This window comes from Lepidochelys kempii, chromosome 1 (genome assembly GCF_965140285.1).
Source record: "Lepidochelys kempii isolate rLepKem1 chromosome 1, rLepKem1.hap1, whole genome shotgun sequence".
Classification (NCBI taxonomy): domain Eukaryota; kingdom Metazoa; phylum Chordata; order Testudines; family Cheloniidae; genus Lepidochelys; species Lepidochelys kempii.
The window spans coordinates 241,250,278-241,265,928 of NC_136380.1; the positions used below are offsets into that span (position 1 = coordinate 241,250,278).

The 15,651-nt window shown below is 43.5% G+C and overlaps 2 protein-coding genes across 2 annotated transcripts in view; both read left to right on the forward strand.

Annotated features, from left to right (window-relative positions):
- Positions 1-13,676, forward strand: part of ADA2 (adenosine deaminase 2) — a 30,392-nt gene extending 16,716 nt beyond the window's left edge. Inside the window, exons 5-11 of the mRNA XM_073320049.2 lie at positions 2,308-2,518; positions 6,399-6,526; positions 7,426-7,516; positions 8,631-8,739; positions 9,548-9,705; positions 11,154-11,356; positions 12,060-13,676. Coding sequence (XP_073176150.1) covers positions 2,308-2,518; positions 6,399-6,526; positions 7,426-7,516; positions 8,631-8,739; positions 9,548-9,705; positions 11,154-11,356; positions 12,060-12,168 — 1,009 coding nt within the window. The 3' untranslated portion in view covers positions 12,169-13,676. The remainder of the gene's footprint in view (positions 1-2,307; positions 2,519-6,398; positions 6,527-7,425; positions 7,517-8,630; positions 8,740-9,547; positions 9,706-11,153; positions 11,357-12,059) is intronic.
- BID (BH3 interacting domain death agonist) overlaps positions 1-15,651 on the forward strand; it is a 536,402-nt gene that overhangs the window by 371,215 nt on the left and 149,536 nt on the right. The gene's annotated exons all lie outside the window — the stretch shown is intronic.

Below are 15,651 nucleotides of genomic sequence, written 5' to 3' on the forward strand. Positions count from 1 at the left end.
AACTCCAGGCTCACCCTCCAGGCAGGTGTTCTCAGCTGACCTTCTGCAGTTTGAGAATAACTTCCCTTGAGCCAGTATCTGGGGGAGTTTGCTTAAACTGGAACTCTGCCTCAGTTTTCCTAGGGGCTTGCTATGCAGTCCAGGTTCTTCCCACACAAAATCTTTCCATCCTCCCCCGCTGAGCAGGAGCACGCCCTCTCTACTTAAGGCCAGTCTCCAGCTGAACTCAGTCAGATAAGCTTGTGAAAAGATCCCTCTGGTGCTTGCATTCCTGGTTTCTAGGGTGATGCTCCACTGTCACCACTCAGTGCTCCCCAGAACGTGGCTGACATGCGGAATGCCATTGCATGCAGTAATACGGAATATTTCCTATATTCCTCCCCAGTTAAGATGCAGTTCCTTTCCATTTATTTTCTTGTTTTCTGAACAGGATCTTGTGTTTCCTGATGTTGTGTATTAATGGAACAAAGGCCCTGTTGTCCAAGAGGACAGAGCTAAAGTTGTTGTGGAAACCTTAACTCTGAATTTCCTGACTCTTGTGCATTTAAAATCTCATCCTTAAGGTGGCACGAATGTCACCTGTATATAATTTTACTTTAAAAAATAAAAACAACCCCCCACATGAATAAAAGTGAGGAAGAAGTGCAACCAGAACCACAAGAAGGGTGCTCCTTAAGTGACTAAAAAAGCAGCCAGTGCACAAGATGCCTGGTGAACAGATTCCACTTTATGGTCACCCCTTTGAAGTTTCCTGTTCCACCTTCTGACCAGGCCCAGCACTGCTTGTTTATGAGGTTAGACAAGATCACATCTTATAGCAATAGGACAATAACTTTTAATTCTAGACACTGACGCCTCTTGGAACAAGATAATAAGAGCGTGAATCATATCTAACTCTTCTATATAACATAGCAGAGCACTATCGCTAAGCCACCAGGGAAGACATCATACATTAAATAGCATTAAAGAGCAGTCACAGTTATTAAAGAGAGGCAACAAGCCATGAAAGTATTCTCCGGTGATCTTCCATCCAAAATACTAGCCAGGCTCAAACCTGTTTAGCTTCTAATATTAGATAACATCAGACCTACTCAGACTGATAAGACTGTCAGATTTTAAGCATCCAGCTACTTCCCCCTTGGTTGCAACTAACTGTAACTCCTACAATTTTTCCATCCCCAAATGAACCTGTTCACCAGTTGTATTGCTATTTTGATTTTACACCTCCAGCTTGAACATTTGATACACTAATTTTCAGGTGGCAAGCTTGAAAAGTTAAGAGAGTTATTGCCATTGGAAAAGTGACCACCCTGAGTCCAGGATTGGAGCTGTTTAGAGGATAAATATTACCGCAGTGTAAATTCAAACAGAATTGCCTGCAGCTGCTCATGGTAATGGCAAGATAATCAAGTTCTTTCTATTTCCACCAAACTCCCCTTGTCACTACTACTTGGTGCCCTCTATGCTTTGGTGAGGAAATGTATGTTCAGGCAAGTTCTGTAAAGTAAACAGAATACCATCCCAGTAAGAAACATGCAGGAACTGAGTCATGCCAGTTGGTTCCCAGGTGGCAAATCTGAAAAATTGAATCCATTGCTGAAGTTGCAAATTATGAGTTTTGGATTGGTATAATGGAGTAGCCAGATTGGTTCAGTAGGACTAAAGGTGTTTTTTTTGTGTTTTTTTTGATAGATAACCGTTTATTCAGTAGATTCCTTAATGTCAGAAAGGCACTAAAGTGTGACTTTTTGAAAGTAACTTGCTTAGTAAGGGTGTGATATTGAAACAATGCTGCCCCCTAGTGACTAGAGGGTGTTGCCCTCTTGGAGGTGGTAAAGAGTCCCAGTCATTGTAATTAAGGTGATGGGGTTACATTTGCAAGATTAGGTTGTTAACCCTATGTCAGCCACATTCTAATTTGGGAGGCAGAAGGCAATTACTTTAAAATAATCCCCTATGTAGTTTAAATTGGAAAGTATTTGTATTGTGATAATGCCTAGAGGCTCCAGTCAGGAAGTGGGCCCCCATTGGGTGAGACGCTATTCTTCATGTTCCTTCCTTTCCCTTCCTCTCCAGTATGTGACCTAAAACACACTAGGTAGTGCTGCTGATGCAGAAAAGCTCCCCCACTCCACCCCTGAGGTGGCTGTGGATGGCGGATCCCCATATGCATACAGCTTGGCCTTTGGTGGGAAGGCCCATATCTAAATAGAAGTGGTTATATTGTTCTGTGACTCCTGGTTACAGAACTGCCAGCTCATCTTGTGTACACTCCGAAATCCAGCTGTCCTATTTCTCTTTCTGTAGTTTGCTGAAGAACATGACCCTGGTGACTGACAACCCTGAGCTGACATACCCAACACAGGCTTTCATTTGGAGAAGATTTGAAAATGTCTTTTTCACTGCTTCTGGCCTTGTCTGCTATGCACCTGTGTTCAAGGCCTATTTCTATCAAGGGCTGTTGGAGCTCTATGAGGATAACATACAGTATGTCGAGATAAGAGCTATACTGCCACCGGTACGCACTTTATGGCTTCTCTGATATTATTTTAAAACCTTGTTTCTCTAACTTTTCTCCAGCCCTGTCTTGTATTTAGATTCAGATCCTTGCACAGCTGACCATATGGGGGTGGAAAAATCTGCTTCTATTTGAAAGCTCTTTGCTGGGAACTTGGTATGACAGTCCCCTCAGGGAACCCAGAACCGTAAACCACTGTGTCACCCTTTGGCTCAGTAAGTGAGAGCTTGGCTGCTGCTAAAGTGTGTGGTCAGCTCCCTGACACTCCAGTCTATTTGCTGTGCCAGCAAACTCCTTGAGACTCGCCAGTCAAAACGTTGCCTTGCAGGTAACAACCAATGAACCCCAGTTCCCGAGTTCCCCCAGAGACGTCTCTCTGCAGTGTCCAGTCTTTCTCCCTGGACACTCACAGAAGGTATTATGGTTGCTGCCTCCAAAGAGAGGGAGCACACACCCAGCCTGGTAGATTAGCAGAAGACTCATGATTTACTTCAATACAACAGCAAAAACGCAGTCTATAGTAAAACTAAGGATAAGTTTAGTAACAAAGATCAGAGATTTAAGTGGCACCAGGCAGAAGAAAAGAGATGGAAAAGGGTTACAAACAAAACAAAAATAACACGCTTTCTAGTGCCTAAAACTTAATTCTAACAAGCTATATCTTTGCCTAAAACAGTTCCTCGCTTACAGCTAGCCACCAGCAGCTCCTGCCTCCCTCACCAAGAGGATCCACCATTCACAGGCTCAGAGTTTGCTGTTCCCTATGTCTCCTAAGTGATAGATCACTAGAATGTCCCTTTTTGCTCCCTTTATAGCTCCCAAAGTCTATTGTCTTCGTCTTAAGAACCACGAAGACTTCCTGGGGGTGCAGACTCTGTCCCCCGGTGTGTTTACTAAGCTGCTTCCTGTGCTGCTTGTTAGCTTGATTGCTTTATTTATCTTATATGTAAATGTACTTTAATGTCTATGGCTTACAAAGCTTGGCCCAGACAAGTAAATGCACATTCCTTTGTCTAAGGCAGGCTTGTTTATCAAGGCTATCCTCAAAATATATTTTAGGAACATTCTTTCCAGCATAGATACATAGCTCTTTGTACACCACCCCTGCAAACATCACACAATGATCTGACTAGTGTATAACCAGCTTTCATAAAAGACCTTACTCAATGCACTTTTATAGTACAATGAATCAACTGATTGTATATACTATTAATCACTTACTCTTTGAGGTTCAGACCCCTGTTCAGACCCTGGGGTGTCTGGACTGTGATTGTCACACTTGGTTGTTCAGGGGAATGAAATGGATGATGCTCTGTGTATTCTGCAGTTGGAGGGCCATGGAATTTGCTGTGGTTTCCATCCCTTGCTGCAGAACTGTGCTCCAAAATCTGACCTGTTTGTTTTTTTGTTTCTAGTCTTCATTGCTGTGACGATAAGCTTAGGAACACAAACTGATGCAGTGTTCTCTCCAGAATGTATAGACAGCCTGAAACAATAGCTCTGAAAGTTGTGAACGTCTCCTTTCTTTTCAATTAACACTGGAACCTAAGGATAATAATGTTGATATTTAAACTATCATTTTTTTCACTGATTATCACCTATAACCAGTGTAATTGTCCCATAATCCCAAACTGCCCTGGATGCCTTCCTAGGTGCCAAAAGCCCTGACTGCCCCCTGCTCAGCTGATGAAATCTTCAGCTTCACCTTGACAACTTTGCAGTGTGGCCACATGTTGTGAATACTGTAATCTGCACCACATTGAAAACATGGGAACATTGTGAAACAAATACAATTTAATATCAAAATAAATAACAGAGGCAACCATTTCTTGTCACATTTAATACAATAAAAACCTCCACTTAAAAAAGAAAAGTTAATGAAACTGCTGCGTAATTTCCAATTGGTCGCATCAGAAGGACAGAGAATCCAGGGGCCTTGCAACAGAATGTAGGCACAGCTTGCCCCTGAATACATAGAGCCTTGTGAATGGGCTAACCTTTTTTAGCATGTAGGTTTCTAGTCTCACTCCAGACTACATTGGCATTGACTATAAATCATTGCTATCTAATGGACTACATGAAATGGGTGGTGGTCTCAGTTCAGCTCAAGCAGTAGGTGTCTGTATCACGCACACCATGGCTGCAATTGGTTTCAAGTAATGTCCTCAGTGGCATCTGCTTTAGTAGTGAGGCAGGTGCTGTTGTGAATACAGAGACTGAGCCACCTTCGCACTTGTCCCAGCTCAGCCACAGCATCCCCAGAGCGGACATTCTGGCACTTTCTGCCAGCACTAACATTTGAATGGGGGGGAAAATGGTGTTTCTTGCTTTGTGGAGGATGGTGATTGGCCAATTTTGCTTGACTTACCGGTCCCAAATGTCTGTTGTTGTGGCAGCTGGGAAGAGAAAACAGTTGCAATGTCAAAATGCTTTTGTCCTTTAGCCGTGTCAATGTTGAAATGGACCCAGTGAGCCAAGGTAGACTAGCCAAAGATGTCTGGGATGCTAAAAGCCTTCATTTACCAGACAGCCAATGAGCCCAGATGGAAAATGTGTACTTGGGAGGAGAATGGAGGAAAGCTCTTTACTGGAAAGAGGCCAGCGTTTGTAGCATGGCTTTCTGGCCCATCTCTACCTATCATACCCAACTAAACTCTACAATAAAGGTGGACTGGGTGCAAAGGCACAGGCTGACACCTCTGTTGCTGGAGACTCATTTGTAGGACTTGGGCAACAGTGTTTGTAAAGCCAGACGTAGAAAATCTTGATTCCCTATGGTCGTGGAATATGTCCTTTTGATAATCTGCAAAATCCCACTTGGCTTCTTGTGTCTGTGAAGGTGGTGATTACAATGCAAGAGGGTCCCAGAGTGGTTAGGAGCAGACGGGGGAGAATGAGATATAGTTAGGAGCAGACAGGGGAGAATGAGATGAATATAAGGGAGAGAGGGCAGGGGAATGAAGAGAAAGGTGAGTAGAGCCAAATTAGGGATGGAGGGGAAGAGGGGCAGGGAGATGAAGAGATGGAAGGAGAGCGAAGGAAAGGACAAGGTGAGAGTGGGGGATGGAGCTGGTGATAAAATCCACCTGTGATAAAGTTTGGACAGTGCCCCTGCTGCTTATTATTATTAATATTATGGTACTGTCTACTGGGCCCAACCAAAACTGGGGTCCCATTGTGCAAGGCACTGTACGTAGTCCCTGTGCTGAAGAGCTTGCAAACTAAATAGATGAGACAAATGAAGCAGTATTCTCCCCATTTTACAGATAGGGAGCTGGAGGTACAGAGAGATTAACTGACTTGCCCACGGTCACTGAGGAAATCTTTGGCAGAGATGAGAATTGAACCCCAATATCCTGAATTCCAGTCTACTACCTTAACTGTAAAACCAACCCTTTCTTTATTCTTGCCATGCTCCTGCTATCGTTGACGGACATGGTATTTGTGAGCAACCAAACATGCAGATGCAGTGTCTCAGTAATTGAGGTGCTCTGTAGCAAGCTCTCGTGTTTTTCCCGAGACCCCCTGAACTCCAGGGCACTTGGTTACCATGTATGTGTGTTAAGAAGTCAGGTTATTGTATGATATACTGTGAAAGCAAAGTGTTCTCCGGTGCTTGCTGGTTAATCAGGCACCAAGAAAAGGTATCCCGAACAATTTAACTACTGAGTCTTTTTTTTCTTCCTGGCACTGGACACAGTTTGGATTTCTGGCCTTATACACCTGCCATTTTTAATTCGAGCCACAGACTACTTCAGAATTGTTCCATCTTTCCTTCAAAGTTTAGCAGTGTCACTTCTTTCTCCTCACTAATCACAGACCATCCTCTGCTCTTTCTTTCTTTTTTTTTGTTTTTTGTATGTGTTTATTCTTTCCACAGGTGTATGAACTGGATGGGACCCAATACAATGAATCCTGGTCTGTGGCAACGTATCAGGAGGTGACGAGGCAGTTTGTTAAGGATCACCCTGATTTTATTGGAGCAAAAATTATATTTACAACACACAGGTAGAGGCTGCTTGCATGGGGCGAGTTTGGAAGTGTTCTATGTGTAAATGGTCATGTTGTCGTGCAGGCAGGATCAATTGAGTGGCACAAGTGGTTACAACAGAGAGACCCTGGAAGTGATCCAAATTGCATTGCTTCCAGTGTAGTGAGGCCTAGAGCATTAACTCCTGAAGTGCTTTCCAGCATATAAACATCTGCAGGTGGAAATGACTGAGGGTGAATGTGTGCAGTTGTTCATAGAAGTGAGAATGTGTACATGTAAGATGATTGGGGTTTGTTAGCAATGATGGTGTGTATGGAAAAGTGATTACTCTTGAGCTGAAAGGAGCGGCAATGAGTGAGCAGGAGGCTGTTTCTGTGTGTGTGCACATGAGAAGTGAGTGTGTTTTCTCAAAGCCTTATGTGTTCTCTGTCTGAATCTTGATGCATCATCTATTTCTGTGGAAGCAGGAGCAACAGCAGAACAGCTGGAGGGTTGGTACTGTATATTTCAAAGCTCCTTCAGGGACCCTGCAAATGCTGCCTTCCCAGAAACCTTTATACACATTTGAATCCAACAGACTCCTATGGCCTCTAGTGGGTTAATTTTAAAACACAATTAAAATGCAAAAACTCCTGCAAAATAATACACAGAGCATGTTTAAAATATTACCTATACAGTTGTTCTGGTTCTGCCCCGTCATTGGCTTATTGATACAGGGGAGATTGGCCAATTAGTCCCAAACAGTGTGCATGATGCTGGTTAACTCTAGTCATTTGGGCTTTTCTTAGGCATTTATGCGTTTTTTTTTTTAAATTGGGTATTCCCTTAAGGCTCCTGATCATAAAACAGTCAGAACCTGAGAAACTGGTTCCATGGAAATGAGCATCAGCACCTTTCTCTGTCTCTTGGTTTTCAGAAAGCAGAATGTTACTGAGATTAAAAAAGCTGTCTATAAGGCCATGGACCTCCGAGCCACGTTTCCGAACACTCTGGCGGGATTTGACCTGGTATCTTTGTATTATTTCTTACTTGGTTTTGTATTTAATATTACAAGGGCTGAGTTGTGATTATTGGTACAAAGAGATTTCAGAAGGGAAAAACAGCAAAGCAAGCTGTTGAAATGCTGCCCCATTGTCTTTCGTCCTGCAGGATCCCAAATAACTTTGTTTGCATAGGCATCAGCCACTACAGTGCAGCCACCTCTGGGGAGAAGTAGCTATAGAATGCCTCACAGCCATACTTTATAACTGCATTTGGGAAGTGAAGTAAAAAATAATTTATTTCATTTAAACTGCAGATGAAATTGAGGTGGGCAGGATGTAATTTGTGGAGTTGGAATTTGGCCAGGAAACTGCCAAATCTTGTAGAAAATGCAGTGGGATTTTCAGTGACCACAAGTGGTCCTGATCTCTGTTCTAATCAGCACTTCAGCACAGTGTCTCCTGAGATTCTGCAGGTATGTTACTAAGTCTTTACTCAGAGGAAAGAATGCCACCTACTTAGTCATGAGCAGCTGTTTCTACAGCACAAGACTTATGCTGGCCATTATAATTCAGGACTGAGACAGAGGAAGAGTACCTAATGAAACTACCGCAGGAAAATGGGATATAAGTTATCTTTCTTCTTGACACCAAACCCAGCGTCTAAAACCTGACTGTCTGTCAAGGGGAAAAGCAAGGGAGCAGCAACCAGTATCCCAGACTTTCTGCAAAGTCATTCTGAGGCTGCTTTTGTGTTAGTTGCTATCTCAAGAATAAGAGCTTTGGTGGGGATTGGGAATGTGTATGTGGGCGTGAGTGCGGAAATGTAGGGAATTCTGTTATTGGTGGATTTGCAATGGCAGCGACATGCACTAGCATCCTTACCAGCTGCACTATTCTCTTCTTAAAAACATGTGTATGACCTATCTTTTACAGAGAGGGCCTGTTCCTGGTTGTTGCAAACCAGGATAACTCTGTGGAAGTCAATGGAACTATGCTAGTTTTCACCCCTGGAGGAGCTCTTTAACAAAAAATAGGAATACAGTACTGGAGTTTCAGATGGCAACGTAGGGCAGTTTCAAGCCAAAAGACTAATGATCACCAGGAGCGTGTTCAGAAACATCTTTATTCTTCTCCCCAGGTTGGGTATGAGGATGAAGGACACTCTCTGTGGAACTTGAAGGATGCCCTGACCATTCCATACTCCCTAGGAGTCACTTTGCCTTACTTTTTCCATGCTGGTGAGACTGGTAAGCATGAGAACACAGGCCATGTGGGGGAGTGGATACTTGGATACTGAGAAGGAGAGCTGGTGGTTGTATCATGGGAAGTGGTTTGGTATAGTCCGTTTCCCACCATTCTTCTACGTCAGCAGAAGATCAGCTCACCGCCATAGCATACTGGATGGTTCCTCCCATTTTCAGGTTCCACATCCCCTACCTGCTCCCTACTTTCTCCCATTGTCTTCATGTCCCTCACCATCACCACCATCTCTGTCTGTGTCTGATACTCATTGTCCCCTTCACCTGTCTTCTGCATTGAACACTCTCATTTCCTCATCTTGGGCTGTTCCTGGGCCTGTTCTTCTGGAGTCAGGCAGCAGGAGGTGTCACTGGTGTTGCATAGCTATCCCCTTACCAGAGCAGTGTGTTCAGTTGTCTCCTCTCCCACACTCACCAGCACCAGAGAGGGAATTTTTGAGGCCATCACCAGCCAGAGTCATGTTTTTAAGCCCATTTGCTAATGAATGTCACTGAGTCAGCTACATATCTTAGCTTAAATATGTTTGTTCAAATAATTAAATATACCCTTTGTCCTTTATTGCTGGAATAACATGTTTACATGCAATATATTATTCACCCACCAGATGACGTGCGGTGCTATAGAGAGTTTTAAGCTGGGTGTAGTCCCTGGTAGACAAAGGAGACAAGCCATGAGGAAGCCTATTAGTTTGTATTTGAGGCATTTATTTAAAAAATAAAATAAATTAATTTCCTGTTTGAGAAGATCTGTTTCCAAAAACAGGGAAGTGATTTGGAACCATCTTTCTCTCCTCAGACTGGCAGGGCACCTCTGTAGACAACAATGTGCTCGATGCTTTGCTGTTCAATACCAGTCGGATTGGCCATGGATTCGCTCTCATTAAACATTTAGTAGCCAAGAATTTGTCCCTTAAGATGGATGTTCCTATAGAACTCTGCCCAATCTCCAACCAGGTAGGACCTACCTGAGTGACCTTAGGTCTCAAGTCAGGAGCTGGGACCAGAAATTTAGAATTTGATAAATGACCTGCAGCAGGGTGTTGCTCAACATATATTGGCCTTTGTGTAGATACCGGTTAAGGGTGGGGGGCAGGATGTATCTGTGTTATCCTTTACCACTCTCCAGGTGCTCTTTGTCCTGCTCCATGACTGCCTCTCATGTCTCATTGGCCATAGAAGGTCATTCTGAGAGGGAGACATATTATGTAGAAGATATTTGCATTTTTGGAAGGTGAGTGAGAAACAGATGCATTTTTCTATGTGGGAGGTTCTAAAGAACGATTTGTGGGGAGGGGGACAGAGGACTACTCTGGAGACTGAGTCCTTGTCCTTTAACTCAACCATTATGGAGACATTCTTTGCTTGGTTTAATTGCCACACTTATTGGAAATTACATATGGTCTCTTCTTTCTCTTTCACCTATTCCCTTGTTATGGTCTCTTTGCTGTTTTTTTTCCCCTTCAGAGCATAACATTAGGAATATGTATACGAACTATTATAATGATTATTTACTTGTATCGTGATAGTGCCTAGAGACCTGTAACAAGAAGCTGGTCCTTTGGGTATGTGTGCAGTCCAGCATGCCTGTTACAGGGAGGTAGCTCCTTTAAGACAAGAGTTTTGGGACTTTTAGATGAAGCACGTGTCTAAGGGATCATGTGACCTGGGATCATGTGTCTGTCTATGAGAATATATAAAGCAAAACTCCTGGTTCACTCTGTGAAGCCTTCTCTAGATTAGGATTTGTAAGGTGTTAACAAACACCTAGTGTAGTGTAGTCTAGTGTAGACAATGCAATGCACATTTAACAGGTGCCAAACAGAGTTAAAGCCTTGACCAGTTTAACACATGTTAAAGGCACACTGCTTTGTTTACACTAGGCTGTTAACATGTGATAGCTAATACCTTACAAATTCTACTCTACAGAAGGCTAGGGAGACTGGGGCGAGGAGAAGATAGCTCTCCATTGTGGAGGCTGGAGGCCTGAGACTAGAGACAAGGAGGGGCTTAGCCTGAAGAGGCCTGAAACAAGTGACTGTGAAGCCTCGAGGGAAGGGCCAGAAAGGAGTTGGAAAGCCTGGGTAATAAGGGTACAGGGTGAGTTCTTTCTGTGTAGGGTAGATATTTTTTGTTTCATAGTATTAATTAACCAGACTCCATATCCGTTGTGTGGTGTGCAAGTACCCCAGAGGCGCAGTAGTAGGGAAAACTAAGATAGGAGGGTCTGGGGAAGGAAATGCTGTTACAGGCTCCAGTCCCACTGTGCTAGGTGCTGTACAAACATATGATAGAAAGACAATCTCTGCCCCAAAGAGCTTCCAAACAAAGTATAAATATATACTGCAAATAGCTGTAAGAATAACCCATCCTTGCTTCTTCCTCTTCCTCCCCCTCATCCCAAGGTCCTGCTGTTAGTATCGGATTTGAGGAACCATCCTGCTGCTGAGCTGATGGCAGAGGGACACCCCATGGTGATTAGTCCAGACGATCCATCTGTCTTTGGATCAAAGGGTGTGTCGTATGACTTCTATGAGGTGTTCATGGGCATCGGCGGGATGCACGCTGACCTGAGAACCTTAAAACAACTGGCCCTAAACTCTCTAAAGTAAGCACACACTCTCGCACTAGGAGTGACACTTGGGGAGATATATGCCTGCTAGCCACCTTAGCATAGATATATGCAGATAGCCACCTTATTCTGTTTTCAGCCCCAGAGTCTCCTCTGTCACTTGGGCTGGGGTTCTGCTGACCCAAAGTCCTCGCCATGTCTCTCATAGTGCAGGATTTGAGGGGCTTGTGCTATCCCAGAGTCTATGCTGTCCATTGTCAATACAGCATCTCTTGGTGTGTCTCTTTCCTCCCCTCCCCACCTCCAGTGCCAATTTACCTATGGAGCCTAGCCTTGGGCAGGAGAGAGAGAGGTGATTTTTTTCAAATCACTTTTCATTTGTTTGAATTTTACTTAGTTGTATGTTTTGCAGAGACCCATTATGCATCCTCTGATGGCTTGGCCATTGTGCCCAAAGCATTCTGGCCTGCACCTGAATCTTTGTCTATTTTCTCAAAGCTGATGCCCAGGCCTATGTCAATCCTAGGCATCCTTCAGCGGTTTGGAGGACAAATCTGTTACTTCCCGCCATTAGGAACAGGTGACAGACACAACTTTTTTAATTTTTATCTGAGGCAACACAAAGGGTTAATCTTTCCCAGCTTCTTGCCTTTTCATTTTGGACTCAGATCCTGAAATAGTTTCCCCTCCCCAGCCATCCCAATCCCGTGTCTGATCCTTGCTCTCTTTCATCCCACAGATACAGCTCCTTGCTGCCAGAGGAGAAAGCCCATGCCAAACAGGTCTGGCAGAAAAAATGGGACCAGTTTATAGCTGACCTCTCCAATGCTTTTCGAAAGGAGCAGTAGTGGGGAGGAGGCTCCTCTCTGAGAGACTGTCTGTACGGCGGAGGGAACCGGGACTACTGCTAATACAGAGAGAATTCTTTTTCTATGTCACTTGAACAAACAGCGCTCAAGCTGTGGCCTGGAGCCAGGTGATTTTGGCCAATTATAGTTCATAGCAATCGCCCACACCTCTATACATTAAAGTCTTTGAGTGCAGGTGAAGCAGAGCAGTGAGCCTTTAAAACAGAAGCAAAAAGTGCTGCAAATGACCAAAGTAACTAAAGTCAAAATACCATTAAAATCCTGATGTGCTTACTCACTTTTTAACTATTGTGAATGGGAGTTTTCCCTGAACAAGGACTTCATGATTTTGCCTCACATCATTATAAAACAAATATCTCCTCGGGAAACGGCTAGTACAAACATCCCACCATCTGAGCCCATTGACTTTCAGGAGGGCAAGGATTGAAAGCAGTTGTTGTCTGAGATCTGTGACTGGTTATGTTTGACCCTGGGCCCGGTGCCAAAATAGTACTGCGAGACTGAGGAACCAGGTCTAAGCTTCTGACATCTCAAGATGTAAGGGCTAGAAACAAGCTGATGGACCTGTACAAATGCTTTTAAGACTTGTATACTTTGTAAAGCAGTGATCAAGAAAGAATGCAAGCGCTGATTGCTGAAAGGATATGCACTTCACTCTGGAACCCACCATTGTAGGGATTCCAATACAATGAAAAGAACCCCTGATTTCAAGAGGTATCTCTCAGATCCATATTAAATAAAGCACCGATCCTGCACTGGAATCTACTAGTGCAGGCCTCTGCACCCATGTGAAGTCCTTTTGATTTCAATGGAATTCAACATGTACTGGCAGATCCCACTGCAGGATCTGGGCCCAGTACCTGAGTCCATAGCAATCAGATCTCCGATGTATCAAAGAATTAGTCCCTCGATGTGGCTTCAGTACAGTGCCAGTGTCATTCCCAGCTACTAGCTCTGCAGAAGAAAGACAAAGCAGCAACAGCACAATTGAAATAGTAACTAGATAGAGTCCTTTGAAATAACAGTGACAAAAACTGCAGACAGAATTTCAGATGGCAACGTAGGGCAGTTTCAAGCCAAAAGGCTAATGATCACCAGAGGCATGTTCAGAAACATCTTTATTCTTCTCCCCAGGTTGGGTTTGAGGATGAAGGACACTCTCTGTGGAATTGTCTGTCTGTTCTTCTGCGGAGAGATGGACAGGGTAGCAGTTATGCTGTAAGAAGCTTGGGCCAGGTATGAAAAATCATCAGTATCATACCTAGAAACTACTCATTTAAAACCCCAGATATGTAAGTAGATCAGAAAATGTCTATGAAGATGCAATTAGGTTTATCCCTTTTATTTCATTATGGCTTGTGGGTTCCTCTGTGCTAACCCCAGATGCTTTTGTTTAGCTTGTAACCTTTAAGCTGGACCTCAAGAAAGCTATTCTTGATGCTTAATCCTTGTAGTTGCTCTTTTAAAATCTAGCAATAGCCTGAGTTCCCACATGTATTTTCTTTCTTTCTTTTATTAATAAAGTTTATCTTTTCTAAGAACAGAATTGGATTTTTGTGTTTTAAGAAGTTTGTGCACATGTTGTTTAATTAGCTGGTGGCAACAGCTGATTTCCTTTTTTTCTTTCTTTCTCAGTTCTTCCCCGGGGGGGAAGGGGGAGTGAAAGGGCTTGAGGGTACCCCACAGGAAGGAATTCCCAAGTGTGCCTTCCTGGGCTCTCAGAGGGGTTCTGCACTTGGGTGGTGGCAGCATCTACCAATCCAAGGTCAGAGAAAAGCTGTAACCTTGGAAGTTTAATACAAGCCTGGAGTGGCCAGTGTTAATTTTTAGAATCCTTGCGCCCCCCCACCTTCTGCACTCCAAGTGCCAAAGTGGGGAATTAATCTTGACATGGGGTGAAGATGATAATATTTCTATATAACTGTGAAAAGAGCAATGAGCTGTTTAACAGGCTCACCAGTATCCCCTCCATTTCCACCTCGGCAAAAAGCCTTTAGTAAGGGCAATGGTGGCACACACACTCCATGCTTATCTTCTCCTGCAGGCTTGAATCTTTGATGGCCTTTAGGCCCGCAACATTGCTCTAGCCATCACCTGCAAGCATTCTCTGCAATGTCTGCTCTACTGTTGCCAGCTCTGGCAATCAATGTGCTCCCACCTTCCTATGACGGATCCAGTCAAATGTCTGGCATGAATCATGTTGTAAGTGTTCAGGGACTCTTATTTTTTGACAGTCAGTGTCGTGCAAGGCTCCCAGTGCCTGGAACCTTTCAGTGGATGGTACTCTTCATAACTATAGGAAGGTTTATACTGTGCAGATCTGATGGGATTTGAAATTATCCAGATGGTTAACTCAAATAAATGGAGTGTTGCCCTAAATGGCTCATCTTTGGACCAGTGACCAGTCCAGCGATTGCCCTGCCAACTGAGGTATCCCAGTTTGGGTTAGGTCTGGTTGTAGACACTTCCCCATCACCATCCCAATCAGATTTTGTTTTTAACGTAGTAAGTCTGAATTGAATGGAGGGCCCTAACTTCTCTGTATGTGAATTTCCACTATGTTCCTCCTTGCATCTCTCTTTGAACAGGAGCTGTACTCCATGTCAAGACTAGGTCTTTCAGAGACCTTTATAGCATGAATTTCACCTCAAGAAGGTCCTACAGCCAGTTCTCTTGATTGACAGAGGGAAGGGAGAATGGCCTGGACTGCCTCCCTGCTGGAGAACAGTTCTCTCCTTTAGTTTGCCTTATATTAGAGATGGGCCACAAAGTCTGGCTCTGGATCCAAACCTCCCCAACTCCAGGTGTGTTAACATCCAGGGATTTGGGTTGACTCCTTATAAAGAAAGAGTCAGGCATATTCAGGTTAGGATTCAAATGTCCTCAGAGTTTGGCAGCAGTTTGGATGTGGGGTTTGCTTTAGAGTGACCCATCATTTATTATTTGTTATACTGCCTAAAGAATCCTGACCCCCCCCCCCATTATATTCAGGGCTCTACAGACATATAATAAATTTAATGAGTTTTTAAATCTGTTTCCATGGGTCTGTTTCTGTCTCTCACTCTTTAAAAAAAATCTTTTGACTTCAGACTTAATCCTGAGAGGTACAATAGGAGTTGAAGGTGCATAATGCTTTTCAAAATCATGCCCCTAAATCTCAATTTTGTTCAACGTGTGTGCCAAATCTCAGTACAGAGCTTGTCTCATGAACACCTCCTGTCCCATTCACAATTGTCGGGACCATTTCACCTCCCACATGTGATCACATAAGATTCCTGTGACAGCTACAGCAATTGCCTAAGTGGGAAAGTAAAAGGAATTATAGAATAACAATAATAATATTTAGCTCTTTTATACAGAGCTTCTTGTCAGTAGATCTCACAGCTCTTTACAAAGGAGTAAATGTTTCATCATTATATCTCTTACTCTGTATACATCAGTATTTTAATTATTATTATTAGC